Source organism: Lepidochelys olivacea (genome assembly GCF_965140295.1).
Source record: "Lepidochelys olivacea isolate rLepOli2 genome assembly, chromosome: 22".
Taxonomy (NCBI): domain Eukaryota; kingdom Metazoa; phylum Chordata; order Testudines; family Cheloniidae; genus Lepidochelys; species Lepidochelys olivacea.
This window is the reverse complement of record NC_140432.1, coordinates 21,195,662-21,208,455: the sequence shown is the minus strand read 5'-3', so window position 1 is coordinate 21,208,455 and position 12,794 is coordinate 21,195,662. Positions and strand designations below refer to the sequence as shown.

General features: G+C 42.0%; 1 protein-coding gene across 2 annotated transcripts in view; it reads right to left on the bottom strand.

Annotated features, from left to right (window-relative positions):
- Positions 1 to 12,794, bottom strand: part of KMT2A (lysine methyltransferase 2A) — an 88,323-nt gene that overhangs the window by 49,584 nt on the left and 25,945 nt on the right. For both annotated transcript variants that reach the window (XM_084611914.1, XM_084611913.1), the window contains exons 2-3: positions 7,317 to 7,386; positions 1,306 to 3,977 (exon numbers count right to left, since the gene is read on the bottom strand). In XM_084611914.1, the coding sequence (XP_084468040.1) occupies positions 1,306 to 3,977; positions 7,317 to 7,386 (2,742 nt within the window). The remainder of the gene's footprint in view (positions 1 to 1,305; positions 3,978 to 7,316; positions 7,387 to 12,794) is intronic.

Genomic DNA, 12,794 nt, shown 5'->3' with positions numbered 1-12,794 from the left:
GCAGGTCACATAAGAATTTGAGAGTCAGCCATAGTTTTCACAGCCTCCTTCCTAGTGAAGATGTACTTTAGAGAACAGTAAAGCAGAACACTTATTATTTTTACTAAAGTTCCATAACCAATTTTAACCTCTTACTTCAAGGACCTGAATTCCTTAATACTATATACTCATGTAAAATCCATCAGTACCGAAACATCAGAGCTGGCATGTATAATTAGGATAAAAGAGGCTAAATCATCCTAACAGTCTAATTACCCTGACAGAGAAGTGAATCAGGCTGTTTGAAAGCCTTGTAGTCAGTGGGACATATGAAAATAAGGCTGTATTCCCCCTTATAAGGTTCTAGAAATTACAGCACAACCAGCCTCTAATCCCTGCTGTTAAAAGAAATCGAGTAATTTAATTTTTTTCCCCAGGATTCGCCCCCCAAAGATTCAGGGGTATTTCTGATGAACAAATGTACTCCCACAAAGCTGAATTTTAGGGACAAGTCGTTTTTCCCTTATGTGAAACTGGCCAACAATGCATGGAGTGGTACAGAGTAGACAAGTGGGAGGGTGCAGAACTTGATGGCAGGGAGAAAAACTTTGGAGGTTTTCTACTGAAAAATCTATTTTCCACAATTCCTGAATATTACCACTGACAGCAAGCCAAATTCTGATTTAAGCCAAAAATAGGAACCATTACCTGAAAATGCATCTGTATGATGTCTACTTTTTTAGTAGCCAAAATGGACTACAGTGAGAGCATGTGAAAGAACACTGGGGGCCAAGAAGGAGAGATGTGTGAGGTCCCATTCCTTTAGATGCAAAATCTCATGGGATCTCACTTCCATCCCACAAGACAGAGATCATGGCAATACGCACCTTAAACAAAAATCAGATCAGGACCACTGTCATTTTTGGATGCCAGCTTTGTAAGCAAGTGGGGTACCAGAAACATACATCCAGGGGCAAGAGATCACTATATGATTCACCATAGCCTTGCCTTTATAAGCTCAAAATACACTTGAAGAACATCTCCATCAGACTTAGCCAGAAAAATCTACTAAGCAATTACACTGCACTGTTCTCAGAAAATGTGTGCAGCTCCATCCTGAACTGACTCCAGCAGCTTTATCTCCCCCTCAACTTCTGCCCAGTGCTTCTCATTTTCAAATTAGTTACCATCTGTTGCTCTAACCATTATTCAAATTAATATGCTATTTGTTCTCTTTCAGTGTCTGAATGACATTAACAATTTTCAATCCAAGTACAAAACAAAATGCACTATAAAGCCCTCTCATAAATAAGTCTGAAAGAATACCTGTGCTTTTGGCTGATCTGCTTGTTTGAGGGATTTGCTCTTCTCAATCTTGTACAGCTGGGCTTTAGCCTTTTTTAGGAGACTAGCCACCCTCTTATCAGTCATTGGAAGTTTGTCCGCTTGAGCCAACATAGAGCTGATGGAGGAAGTGGAATGTTTAACAGTGCTTGACGAAGGAGCAGAGAGGCATAGGGCTTTGTCTTTCTCCAGGGGCGGAACAGTGGGGCTTAGGTTTAGATCTGATTTTTCTACGCCCCCTCTACCTTTCTTAGGCATTTTGGTTTTGCCAGCTGTCATATCTACAAGAGCCACAGCGGAAGCATCCGCCACAGGATCTACTGCTGAAGACTTCTTCCGCCCCGCAGCTTTTTTAACTGAAGATGCTGCTGCAACATCTTCATTAACAACTTTTTCTTTGGACACTCTACCTACAGGAAACAAAGCAGAGCTACTTTGAATTTCTAACCCTTTTTTCCTTTTCTCTTTTCTCGATTCGCGTTTGTTCTCTTTTTCTCTTTCTCTGTCTTTCTCTCTGCTCTTGTCCTTTTCCACACTTTTGTCAACATCTTTATCTTTGGACAGTTCCTCTGTAGCCCTGTCTTTATTTCTCCCTCTCTCTGTTTGGGGACTTGGTGTGAACCAGGGAAAGAGAGGAGTAGGATTAGTGGATGAGAAAGTCTCAGTTGGAGTGCTGATCTGCTTCCTTGGTCTCTGGCTTCTCTCTGCTGATTCCCCAGACTGGGTCAGGGGATGGGAAGAAAAAGTAAAAGTTGAGTTTAAGGCACTAGTGGCAAGAGAACTAACAGACATGTTAGTTAGTGAGGAAGAGACAGAAGATTGAGGGGTGAGAGTTGTCAGGTCAGAGGTACTAAGTCTTCCACTTCTTGTCCTCATGGAGTGTGAAGGAGACCTGGGTTCTGATCGGATCGGGCTAAACACTCTTCTCTTTCGTTTCCTAGAAGATATGCCTGTCACAGAAGTTCCTGCAGTGGTTCGACTAACAGAGGAAGGCAAGGTTACAGATTCAAAAATTCTGGAGTGGGCCTCACTTGGAGTGAATCTTGGAGCTCGAAGCAGAGGACTTCTTTTGTGCATATCAAATCTTGTTCCAGAATGAAGAGCAGAAAACAAGCGAGCTGGAGCCGTAGCACCAGATGTTGAAAAACCAGATGCAAAGCCAACATCCTCTGGAGTCAGTGGTGGAGGTCTAAAGTTATCAAATACTGGTTTACGGATGAGACCTTCTTTGGCATACTTTGCTGAGGAAAAGTACTGTGGTTCTGACCTAGAATGCTTCAGAGAGGTCCACCTGAATGTTGGTTCTCGTAGAATTGATTTCCGTTTCTCTTGCATGGGTGCAGCAGAGGTGGGCAGAAAAGGTGAAGCCAATGGTATTGTTGGAGGCATAAGCCAAGGTGTGTGGTCTGAGATGCCAGTAGCAGGCTGTAATGGTGGGGGAGGAGTGAGCAGAGGTGGAGGAGGAGAGGAAGAGGACTGCTGCTGGGACACACTTTGCAAGGTTGACAGTTTTTTAGCTGCCCTTTGACCGAAACTCCTTTCTGACATTGAAAACCTCCTGCTTCTCCTATCACCGTTATCATTTTCTGGAGACTGAGAAATAGGTAAAGGGGTATGAGCTTCTGGAGTATTGCTGCGTTCTTCGGAAAGTGCCTGCATCTCCTCGGACGCCTGAGAGTCGGTAGATGTATCTACACTAGGACTACTAGATCGTGAGGAATCTGAAGACATCTGAGATGAGTGCTGAGAAGCCGCACTTGATTTTTCACTGGACCCACAAGATGTAGCACTAAACCTGCTGTTCGGTGTGGATTCGAGGCGAGCTATTTTTATAGGAGGATCATAGTCTTCATCTTCAATGAATCGCTTGGGTGTTTTAATGATCCGCGAGGAGATAGCACTCACAACTGGCATGATGAACTGCCGGATGTTTTTGAGCTGAGTCCTTCCCTTTCTACCCTGCAGTTTAGCTGCTTCTTTCTCAATCTTCTTTTGTGCCCCCTTTTTAGCCCTCTGCAAGAGTTGCTTAGCAATTGTTGCATCTGTCCTCTTGGTCGAAGGAATAATCCTAACAGGCTTAATCCTGCGCGGGCTCTGTCTGACAGCAGTCTTTTCTTCTTTTGTGAGTGGTGGCGTGCCATCTTTCTCCTTACGTACCCTCTGGGGTTTCTCCAGCTGTGAATTAATGATTAGTGGTGAGGCAGTCTTTAAACGTTCTGAAGAGGGTGGCCTTCCTCTCCTGCGCACAATCTGAACCGCTTTCCTCCCAATCTGAAGTTTCCCCCCAGTCTTGAATTTAGACTTCAGTGGGGAGAGTTTACCAGTTCGTAACTTCTTGATTTTTGCAGCATGCTGAAATGTAGTGGATGGTGCCCTTTTTATTTTCTTTAGATTCTCTTTTGCTTCTTTGCTCCCCTTATGAATATCTGAGATGTCCTTTACTTGTGATAACTTGAACTTCACACTACTAAGTGTTGGAGGTCTTCCTCGTTTCTTTTCCCCACTTTTAATTTCCTTCTTCTTTAACTTTTCCATGGACATGGTTTCAGACTTGCTCAGGGGGGAACACACTGATGAAGAGTCTGAGTGTGCAGCTGAACTTCGATCGGGACTGCTTCTGGGTCTCCTACGAGGTTTTCGTGGACTAGATTTCACTGAGAGGGAAGTAGAGAATGCAGAGCACGTTAGGCTTTTCTGTACGCTGTTACAACACTATCCAGGTCACATCTGACTTTACTCATCACAAGTCACATTACATACACAGAACAAGCTACCATAATTTTGATCCACCTATGAATACAACTTATTAATAAGAACTGTACATAACAAGAACAGGAGTACTTATGGCACCTTAGAGACTAACAAATTTATTAGAGCATAAGCTTTCGTGGGCTACAGCATCTTCTATGCATCCGATGAAGTGGGCTGTAGCCCACGAAAGCTTATGCTCTAATAAATTTGTTAGTCTCTAAGGTGCCACAAGTACTTCTGTCCTTTTTGCGGATACAGACTAACACAGCTGCTACTCTGAAACCTGTACATAAAAAGGTTCCATCACAGACAAATAAAACACTTCCCTTATAATAAGGAGCTTATTTTCCAAAACATATTTTAAGTACAAATATCTTTCCACCAAAATAACTTTTACATTTATAAAAACAAATACCAAAAATAACTTTTTGAAGGGAACAGTAACTCCGATGAAGTGAGCTGTAGCTCACGAAAGCTTATGCTCAAATAAATTGGTTAGTCTCCAAGGTGCCACTAGTACTCCTTTTCTTTTTCCCCAAAATTAACTTTCTTGAAACATCATATACAAAGAATGAAAAAAGTTCAAAACTAGTTCATTTAAAAGAAAATTTTTTTCTTGGTTATCATCCACCCCCACTGCTAATACAAAGGCCACCACACCAAGAATAGTGTTTGGGAAAAGCATGAATCAAAACTGATATTTTACTAATTCAAGATTTTGTTTTGCTTTAATTTTGGAGTAAATTTAGTGCTTGTGACTACACTCAGAAGTGGTGTCGGGCATGAGTTGTGCAAGATTTCATTATCCACCTCTGCCAATGCACCTTAATCTCAACCTATAGTCCCCACACAGCTCTGCCAATGCATGTCAGCCATTACCTGAGACATTCACATGATTGCAGTACAAAGTCTCTCCTTAGCAGACATTGTTGTCTGGGCCAAGCTGTGTAGAATATTGTAATGGGTACATTTATCCATTAAAGTCTAGGTTAAGATGATCAAACTCATTCACTTGCAACCAAATCAAAATCTGAGCCTAGGGCTCCAGAGCTGAAAGGAAGTATAATAAGCTATTGCACCTTTCCTCCCAAGACCCTCCATCTTTGTTTGGTTTCACACAAATTCAACTGTTGAATAGTTTCCTATCAAGGATGTACCATTGGCTCACGAAATCAGATCAGAGACACTAAACAAAATGGAGTTAAAAACCCCAGGTTAGCCAGTGTTGATTGCATGTCAGAAGGGTTACCTTATAAAGACTTACTTTTGTGTCAGTATTTCAGAGAAATACATCATATCTTCATGTGCAAGTTATGTTCCTCCATCTCTCCCTTTGGCTACTTAAGCCTACCATAGGGTTGAACACTCTCATGAAACTAGACCATCATTAGCAAAAGACACCTCACCACGCCACACCTTCAGTTAAGGCATAAATTTACTCCCGTTTATTTGTTAGTCTCCCTTCAAATGTTAGTCTCACCTTTTAATATCAGTTTCACACACTCTTTCCCACAAAATTTCCCTGCTCCATGATAGATCAGAAAGATAGACCATGATAGAGCCATTTCTAAACAGTTGCCGACTTGAATCAAAAGACTGGATTTGGGTTTTATTTTGTTGTTCCACAAACACATACAACTTTTAGGTAAGATGGAATTGTCTCTAGGTCTCCAGAAGAAAGCATGTCATATTATCAAAGTAGCATTGGAATGGGGAATACAAGGAACTACAGTGAATCCATTACTTAATTCCATTAGAAAGGGACTCCCAGCCAAAAAACACGTATAGGATTTGTCATCTTCATAGTGGACTTGAACCTGACCAATTTTCATGGCTTCTCTGGTTCCAAGTGAAATCTCCTGTTAAACTAAAATTCAAAAATTCTTCAAAACATCCTCCTGATGGAAAAGGAAGCTCACTTAAGGTTTTTTTAGAAATGAACTGAAACCTACGTATGCCAGGCTGGTACTTGGAAAAAGCAATTGTAGACTTCTTTAAATTACATCTTGATGACACTACTAGGATAGTTTAAAGAGCACTGTGTACATGCTCAATCGTATGATTTCAGGGCCATTCTCTTAAAAAAAAAAATGTAATGTAACGAGAGGGGAGGAAAAAAGGTTACAACTGTTTTTTAGGGCAACTGCTGCTACATACAACTGAGCAGCAACAGCACGTTTGCAGAGGGGTTTCCACAATATTCTGTTAGTACCATCGTTAGTACCAGGATCAACGGGCTGTTAAGATTGTCCACAATAGAACTAATACCAGACAGAGAATGTGATATACAATCAGCTGGAATAGGTTGAGTACTAGTGTATTAGAGATCCTGTGAAATTTCTGCAGATGTCTATCTCCTTCCCCCACACTTCCACCCACTGCCACATACCCAGCATGGAGAACTGGAATTGAGGCAGAATGGGAGCTCCCCACGATCCTCACTTAGTATTCCCGGGAATAAATAGATTGTTGCCATTTTCTAAGATAATACTTAGTCCTACCATGAGTTCAGGGGACTGGACTAGATGACTTCTCAAGATCTCTCACAGTTCTATGAGTCTATGATGTTTCAAGATCAACAGAGAAAGCTACCCAAGCTCACTTTAATTTAGAGGTTTTTTTGTGAAAGTAAATTTAATAAAGACTGCCCAATGTAATTTAGTATCTTCAGTAAGACTCCAACCATTACATTTCAGAAGACAAAGTGAAAAGATACAACAATGTTGTAACAAATAGGAAGATTAAGCAGGTCTAATTTTAGTTCGTCTGTTTCCATTTTTGCTTGGTTTATCATTGCTCACCACCTCCTCTCATTAATAAAAAAAGACCAGTGTGTTAAAAGTCTCCTCTCACTTTAATTACACTCACTGGAGAGTGAAGAGCAAGTGAAGGATTCCAAATCCACATCAAAAGATCAGGAGGTCAGCCTTATTTCTATTCAAAATTTCTTGACATATCTCCTACTGTACTATGAAGAAACACTAAGAAGCGCTTTATATTGTGACCCTGCCAAAGAGCAGCTCCTAAAGTAGGACAGCCTGGGCTAGATATGGATAAAGCACAGCCTCTCAGGAACAGCAGTTCTCTAAGTGGTCCACTCAGAGTGGGACAAAAAGACCTACAATTGTTTTCCAGCAAGCTCTCAATAAAATAAGCTATTGCAATGTGAACAGGGAGAGGCATGAGTAAACCATGCAAAGTGACAACATGTCACAACTTCCAATCCTATGAGCTGAACATACCTGTGGGAGATCTGGTGGGACTTCGTACTTTGACCTCTTCATCTGAGCCAAAACCTAGGAACTGCTCATCCTGCAATGAAAGTGATTTTTAAAGTTAAAGACATGGGCATGAACTTTAAAAAATTTAACTACCATCAAAAAATTCCAGGAAATAAAATCTATTCTGTAGTAAAGCTTGTTCCTTCAGCAAACTGTGGCTAAAAAGGAAATAATATCTAGTCATGGGTGATAGCCACAGAATGCTCAAAAGAGTTGAGAAGGGAACAAACAGCACATTCAGATGAGAACGTACCTTGTACTATACAATACACTCTTCTCCACAAACTAGAGATAAAGACCTAACCCGTAGGAACTACACAGTTTACCCTAAGGCAGGAGTGGGCAAACTGTGGCCCAGGGGCCACATCCAGCCCTCTGGACGTTTTAAGCTGGCCCTCGAGTTCTCACCGGGGAGCGGGGTCTGGGACTTGCCCCGCTCCAGCCGGGGAGCGGGGTCGGCTACTTGCCCCACTCCGCGCGGCTCCTGGAAGCAGCAGCATGTGCCCGCTCCAGCTCCTACATGTAGGGGCAGCCAGGGGGCGCCACATGCTGCCCCCACTCCAAGCACCACCCCTGCAGCTCCAATTGGCTGGGAACTGCAGCCAGTTGGAGCTGCAGGGGCGGCACCTGCAAACGGGGCAGTGCGCAGAGCTGCCTGGTCACGCCTCCGCATACGAGGCGAAAGGGGGACATGCTGCTGCTTCTGGGAGCTGCTTGAGGTAAGCGCTGCCCAGAGCGCCCTCCTGCACCCCCAACCCCTCATCCCCGGCCCCACCCCAGAGGCCACACCCACAGTCAGAGCCCTCACCCCCTCCTGCACCCCAACCCCCAATTTCATGAGCATTCATGGCCCGCCATACATTTCCATACCCAGATGTGGCCCTGTGGCCAAAAAGTTTGCCCACCCCAGCCCTAAGGGCTTATTGGCACTGGAATGTAAGTTTTTCTACTACAATTATACCAGTATAACTATACTGTATGTGTCCACACCACATTTTTATGCCAACTTAAACTACTTCCCTTCAGAATCACTGTGCCCACACAGCTCTGTGCTTTTGAAAAATAACCACACAGCATTCTGGGCAAATAACCCATGGTGTAATGTTCTGCTGCAAGACCCTACACATTCTGGGATTTTTGTCATGCTGCACTGTGGAAGGTCCACTGGAACCTACTGAAATTCTGGCACATGGGCTCAAACTAAAGTCCCAGGATTCCTCTCCTGTCATCCCATAATTTCAACTGTTTTTTGCAAGCCAGCACTATTTTCAAACTGCAGTCGAGGAAACACTACTGAATACCGCAATCCTGAGAATCATTAACAGAAACAAACTGCTCCACCAAATGTTTCATCATTCATAATACTGAACGGCTTTGGATGGGTTGGGAGACAGACACAGTGAGATGGCTAGATGAGGAGAAGGATGAAAAAACTGAGCTGATACTTTGGCAGGGCGTTTTCCTGGAACAGCTTCACTTGATAAAATACCATTTCTGGGTGTGGCCTTCCAGCACTGACTGGTGGGACAGGACAGTGCTGCAGAACTGGGATGACCAGAAACGGTAGCACAACTTCACGATGCAGACAGTTACTGTCCCTAAGATCTGTGCAGAGCTCAGCACACAGGGACAATAAAAGAACACCAACATGAGAGTTCACCTCATCAGGGAGAAGCACATGGACACGGCCATCTTGAAGCTCGCCACCCCCAATTGCTGCTGCTCAGTAGCTTACCAGCTTGGTGTTGCTAGACCCAACTGTCAAGACTGTTGTCATGCTATTGAGAGTGTGCTGCTACCCCCGGGTCATAAGGCTTGCCAGCGCACAGAAGTTTATTAATGGATTGGCATGGTTGGAATTTCCAAGTTATATTGGGGCCATTGACAGGACCCATGCCAGGGTGGATTGATTTCAATCACAGTGATTTAAATCACTGATTTTACTTATGATTTAACTCAGCAAACAGGAAACCTTGACTTACATAATTGATCTTCATCTTGTTTGGCATTTTACCTTAGTTATTTTCCTACACAAAGGTTCATTCTCACTGGCTGTTTATACTAAACATTAAAATATGTTCATTTGCAACCAAATATACCCATTAACAAAAAGGTACCAAATTTAGTGCACCACTATAGCTATACATTTATTTAAGCAGTTATATAGCTTGAAATACATTTATTCAGAGTCTTAATTTTTACTTTTTTTTTTTATTATGCAAGAAAGTGATTAATGACATTTATTAGATTTTTTTTAAATTTGGAAACTGTGTCAAGCTGCATTTGGATGGAAAATAGAATTCAATTAAAAATGTACAAAAAGAACATTTTAAAACTGTTTTTTACTAGTTAAATAAAGCCTCCTTAAATGTGCTGGATACATAAGCAAAAAAAGTTTTCATTTAAAACTAAAAGATTTATTAAACAAAAGAAGTCATAACTGTAGTTAGTGAATTGACGGACTGAAGTCAATGGGAATTAGGCACCTAATTGGTATAGGCATTTTTGAAGATCACCACAAGGCACCTACTTGCATCTTTAAGTGCCTGAATAACCTTGAAAAGCTTGTCTATGTCCTTCAAGTTTTCCGAATTAGTAGATCCCATCCCCTCCTCTCCCACCTGTTTTTTATTCATAGATTTAAAGAGGAAAATAAGTTTTCTAGCTTTTTCAAACTTCCTGTTTCTGAACTTAGAATATTTTCTTCATTTGGACTAGTTAATTTATTCTGAATCTGCTTGCTAAATTGAATCCAAAAGTAACTAAGGCAAAAGCTTTCCTGCACAACAAAAACTGAAAATACTTACACATTTGGAAAAATATGAACACCAGCATTTGCTCCACTGTAAGACTGAAAATAACAAATACTTAATGCAGTACATGACATTGTGAAGTATTTATAAAGCATGAGTTGACTTCAAAAGTTAAAGATGTTTTCCCCCCTAATTCTGTATATAACTGCACCCTTCAAGTCATTCAAATTTGAGGAGGGTTCACACACTATTTAAATAATTTTAATAAATAAGAAGCTTAGGCCTTAACATAGGTTGACATAATTTCAGATTTATTTTTAAACAGTTTATTTTTAAAAAGAAAAATTCCAATTTAAATACAAAAATCTGTATTTATTTTTTAAAAATCATCAATTTTTAAGCACCCTAACCCACATTCTCTGCCCCCCCCACACCAGGCCTCAGAATTTGTCAACAGAAAGGGGTATTTCTCCATGGTGCAAGCCCTGGTTGATCCTCGTGCAAGGTTTACTAATATTAACGTGGGATGGTTAGGAAAGATCCATGATGCCAGGCTATTTAAAACCTCTGCCCTGAAAAAGGGAATTTTTTCTCCCAGGTCTACAGACATTAATGGTGCTGTGATTCCTCTTGTCATCTTGGGAGACGCAGCTAACCCTCTGGTTCCCTGACTTATGAAGCCTTATACCGGACATGAGACAGAAGTTGTTGACTATATTTGAGGAGCTGCTGAATGACAGTGGAAGGTGCATTTGAAAGACTGAAGGGAAGGTAGAGGTGCTTCATACCAAGGCTGGATGTTTCTGAACAATCTTTGCCTATTGGGATAAGTGCTTTTTGCTCTGTTTTGCTCATCATCTGAGAAAGCAAGCAAGAGATCCTCACCAGTGGGTGGGAGAACGAGGTGGAGAGATTTCTGTACATTATGAACAGCCAAAAAGGCTGCCTTTCCACAAGGTGCTCCAACTAGTCAGGGAAACAGGGTAAAGGGTGTGTTTTGGTCCAACTTTCAGGCCAGAGTGTACTGGTGGAAAAGTAGTGTACTGTAACCAAGAAAATGAATGAAAGGTGTTTGTGTAAAGATATTATTAGGGAGAAGCAATACCTCAATTAAATTTTTCAGTGGAGTTTTACATATTAAAAACCTTTATTGATTCATCATTATACTACAAACTTAAAACCAGTGGAACTGTGGCAGAACCATGACTAAAGTGCCAGGTGCACACAAGTTTGTGCTTAAGGGCCCACAAAAAAGCAAAAGGTAGAAGAGTAGGAACTGTTCGCTGTTCTGGGATGGAATGGTGTGGGAAGGCCCTGTCATTTGGAGAAGTGAAAAGGGGCTCCCCAGTATCCTGTGTTCTCCTCAGTGATCAGGACCAGGCTAGGCTGGGCTGGTGGCTGTGAACACAGCAACACAATGTTCTCAAGCAGAGCTGTTTGCCTCTCCTTTAGGTCCAGCATCCCTCCTCTTGAACGTCCTTGTCCATGCAGTTTGTTCAGAGCCTCCAAGACTGCTGCAGGAAATCTTCCCTCCCCTCTTCTGCTTTTATGGCCCTCTGATAGAATGCAGTCATGAGGTCAGTGAACCTGTCCTTCCTTGCCCTCTTTCACTTCCTTCAGAGGTATGCCAGGCATTCAGCAGCTGATAAGATCCCTGTCTGTGAGGGCCAGAGCATTTCAGGCACTAGAAGAACAGAGAAACAGCACAAGTAGTTATTGTCCTAATACAAAATGATAAAATGTTGCTTTTTCACAATTTTAGAATGTTATTCCCAACTGCTCTGTCCAGTCTGGTGTGAGTTTGGAGATAAGATGTTTTCTACCTTACTTCCCCCTTATATAGGGCCCCTGTACCAATGGGGGTGGGGGGGTTGGCTGGGGGAGCAAAAGGGAGCAGGTTAGTAATTACACATGCACCTCTGGAGGCTATGCTTACTATGGGGGATGCTACCCAAAGGTGTGTTCCCAAGAGGCAGAGAAGGATCATGTTCAAAAAGAAAATGAGCAAACCAGGAAGATATGCAGCACTGCTGTTTACCAAATTGATGCCCCCATAGCTGATACAAGAATTGAAAGGAAGCACACCACCAATATGAGCAGCACCAAGAAGGCTGCATTGTCTTGCGATATATATACCAAATAGCACACTCTCTTTGCTTTAACTTCTGTTTTATAACAACTGAAGAGGAGCACAGAGAGCACTGCAAAACAAACACTCATGCAGTAACTGGTTTGAACCCAAAGGGTTAACAATGCTGAATGAAAAATAAAAATGACTACTCATTTTGAAATGCCCCTGTAGCCTAATTTTGGCAATTTACCTCATACAATGTAAAGGTGGCTAGAAGCACAAGGCCTTGATCAAACTGTGAGCCAAAGAACCTAGTCTATTACTTTTTCTCTTTCTATATCTGCTCTTACATTGTTTGGGAGACATGTTTATTGTATTTGATGTTTTAACCCCAAAAGTGCTTCCATCTTGAACGGAGGAAGAGGTTCCCCATGAGGGACAGGGAGAATCAAACAGCATGGAAAGGGGTTTAGAGAGGCAACCTATTTGACTAGTGGTTGTGTGAGTTGATAGTTAAGGGACATAAACCCTTCTGAGCTTGAAATCTCCAGTACAGATGCCATTTTGAGCACACAGAGAGAAGAAGGGGAGCTGAGCAGGCAGGGAAGCACATAA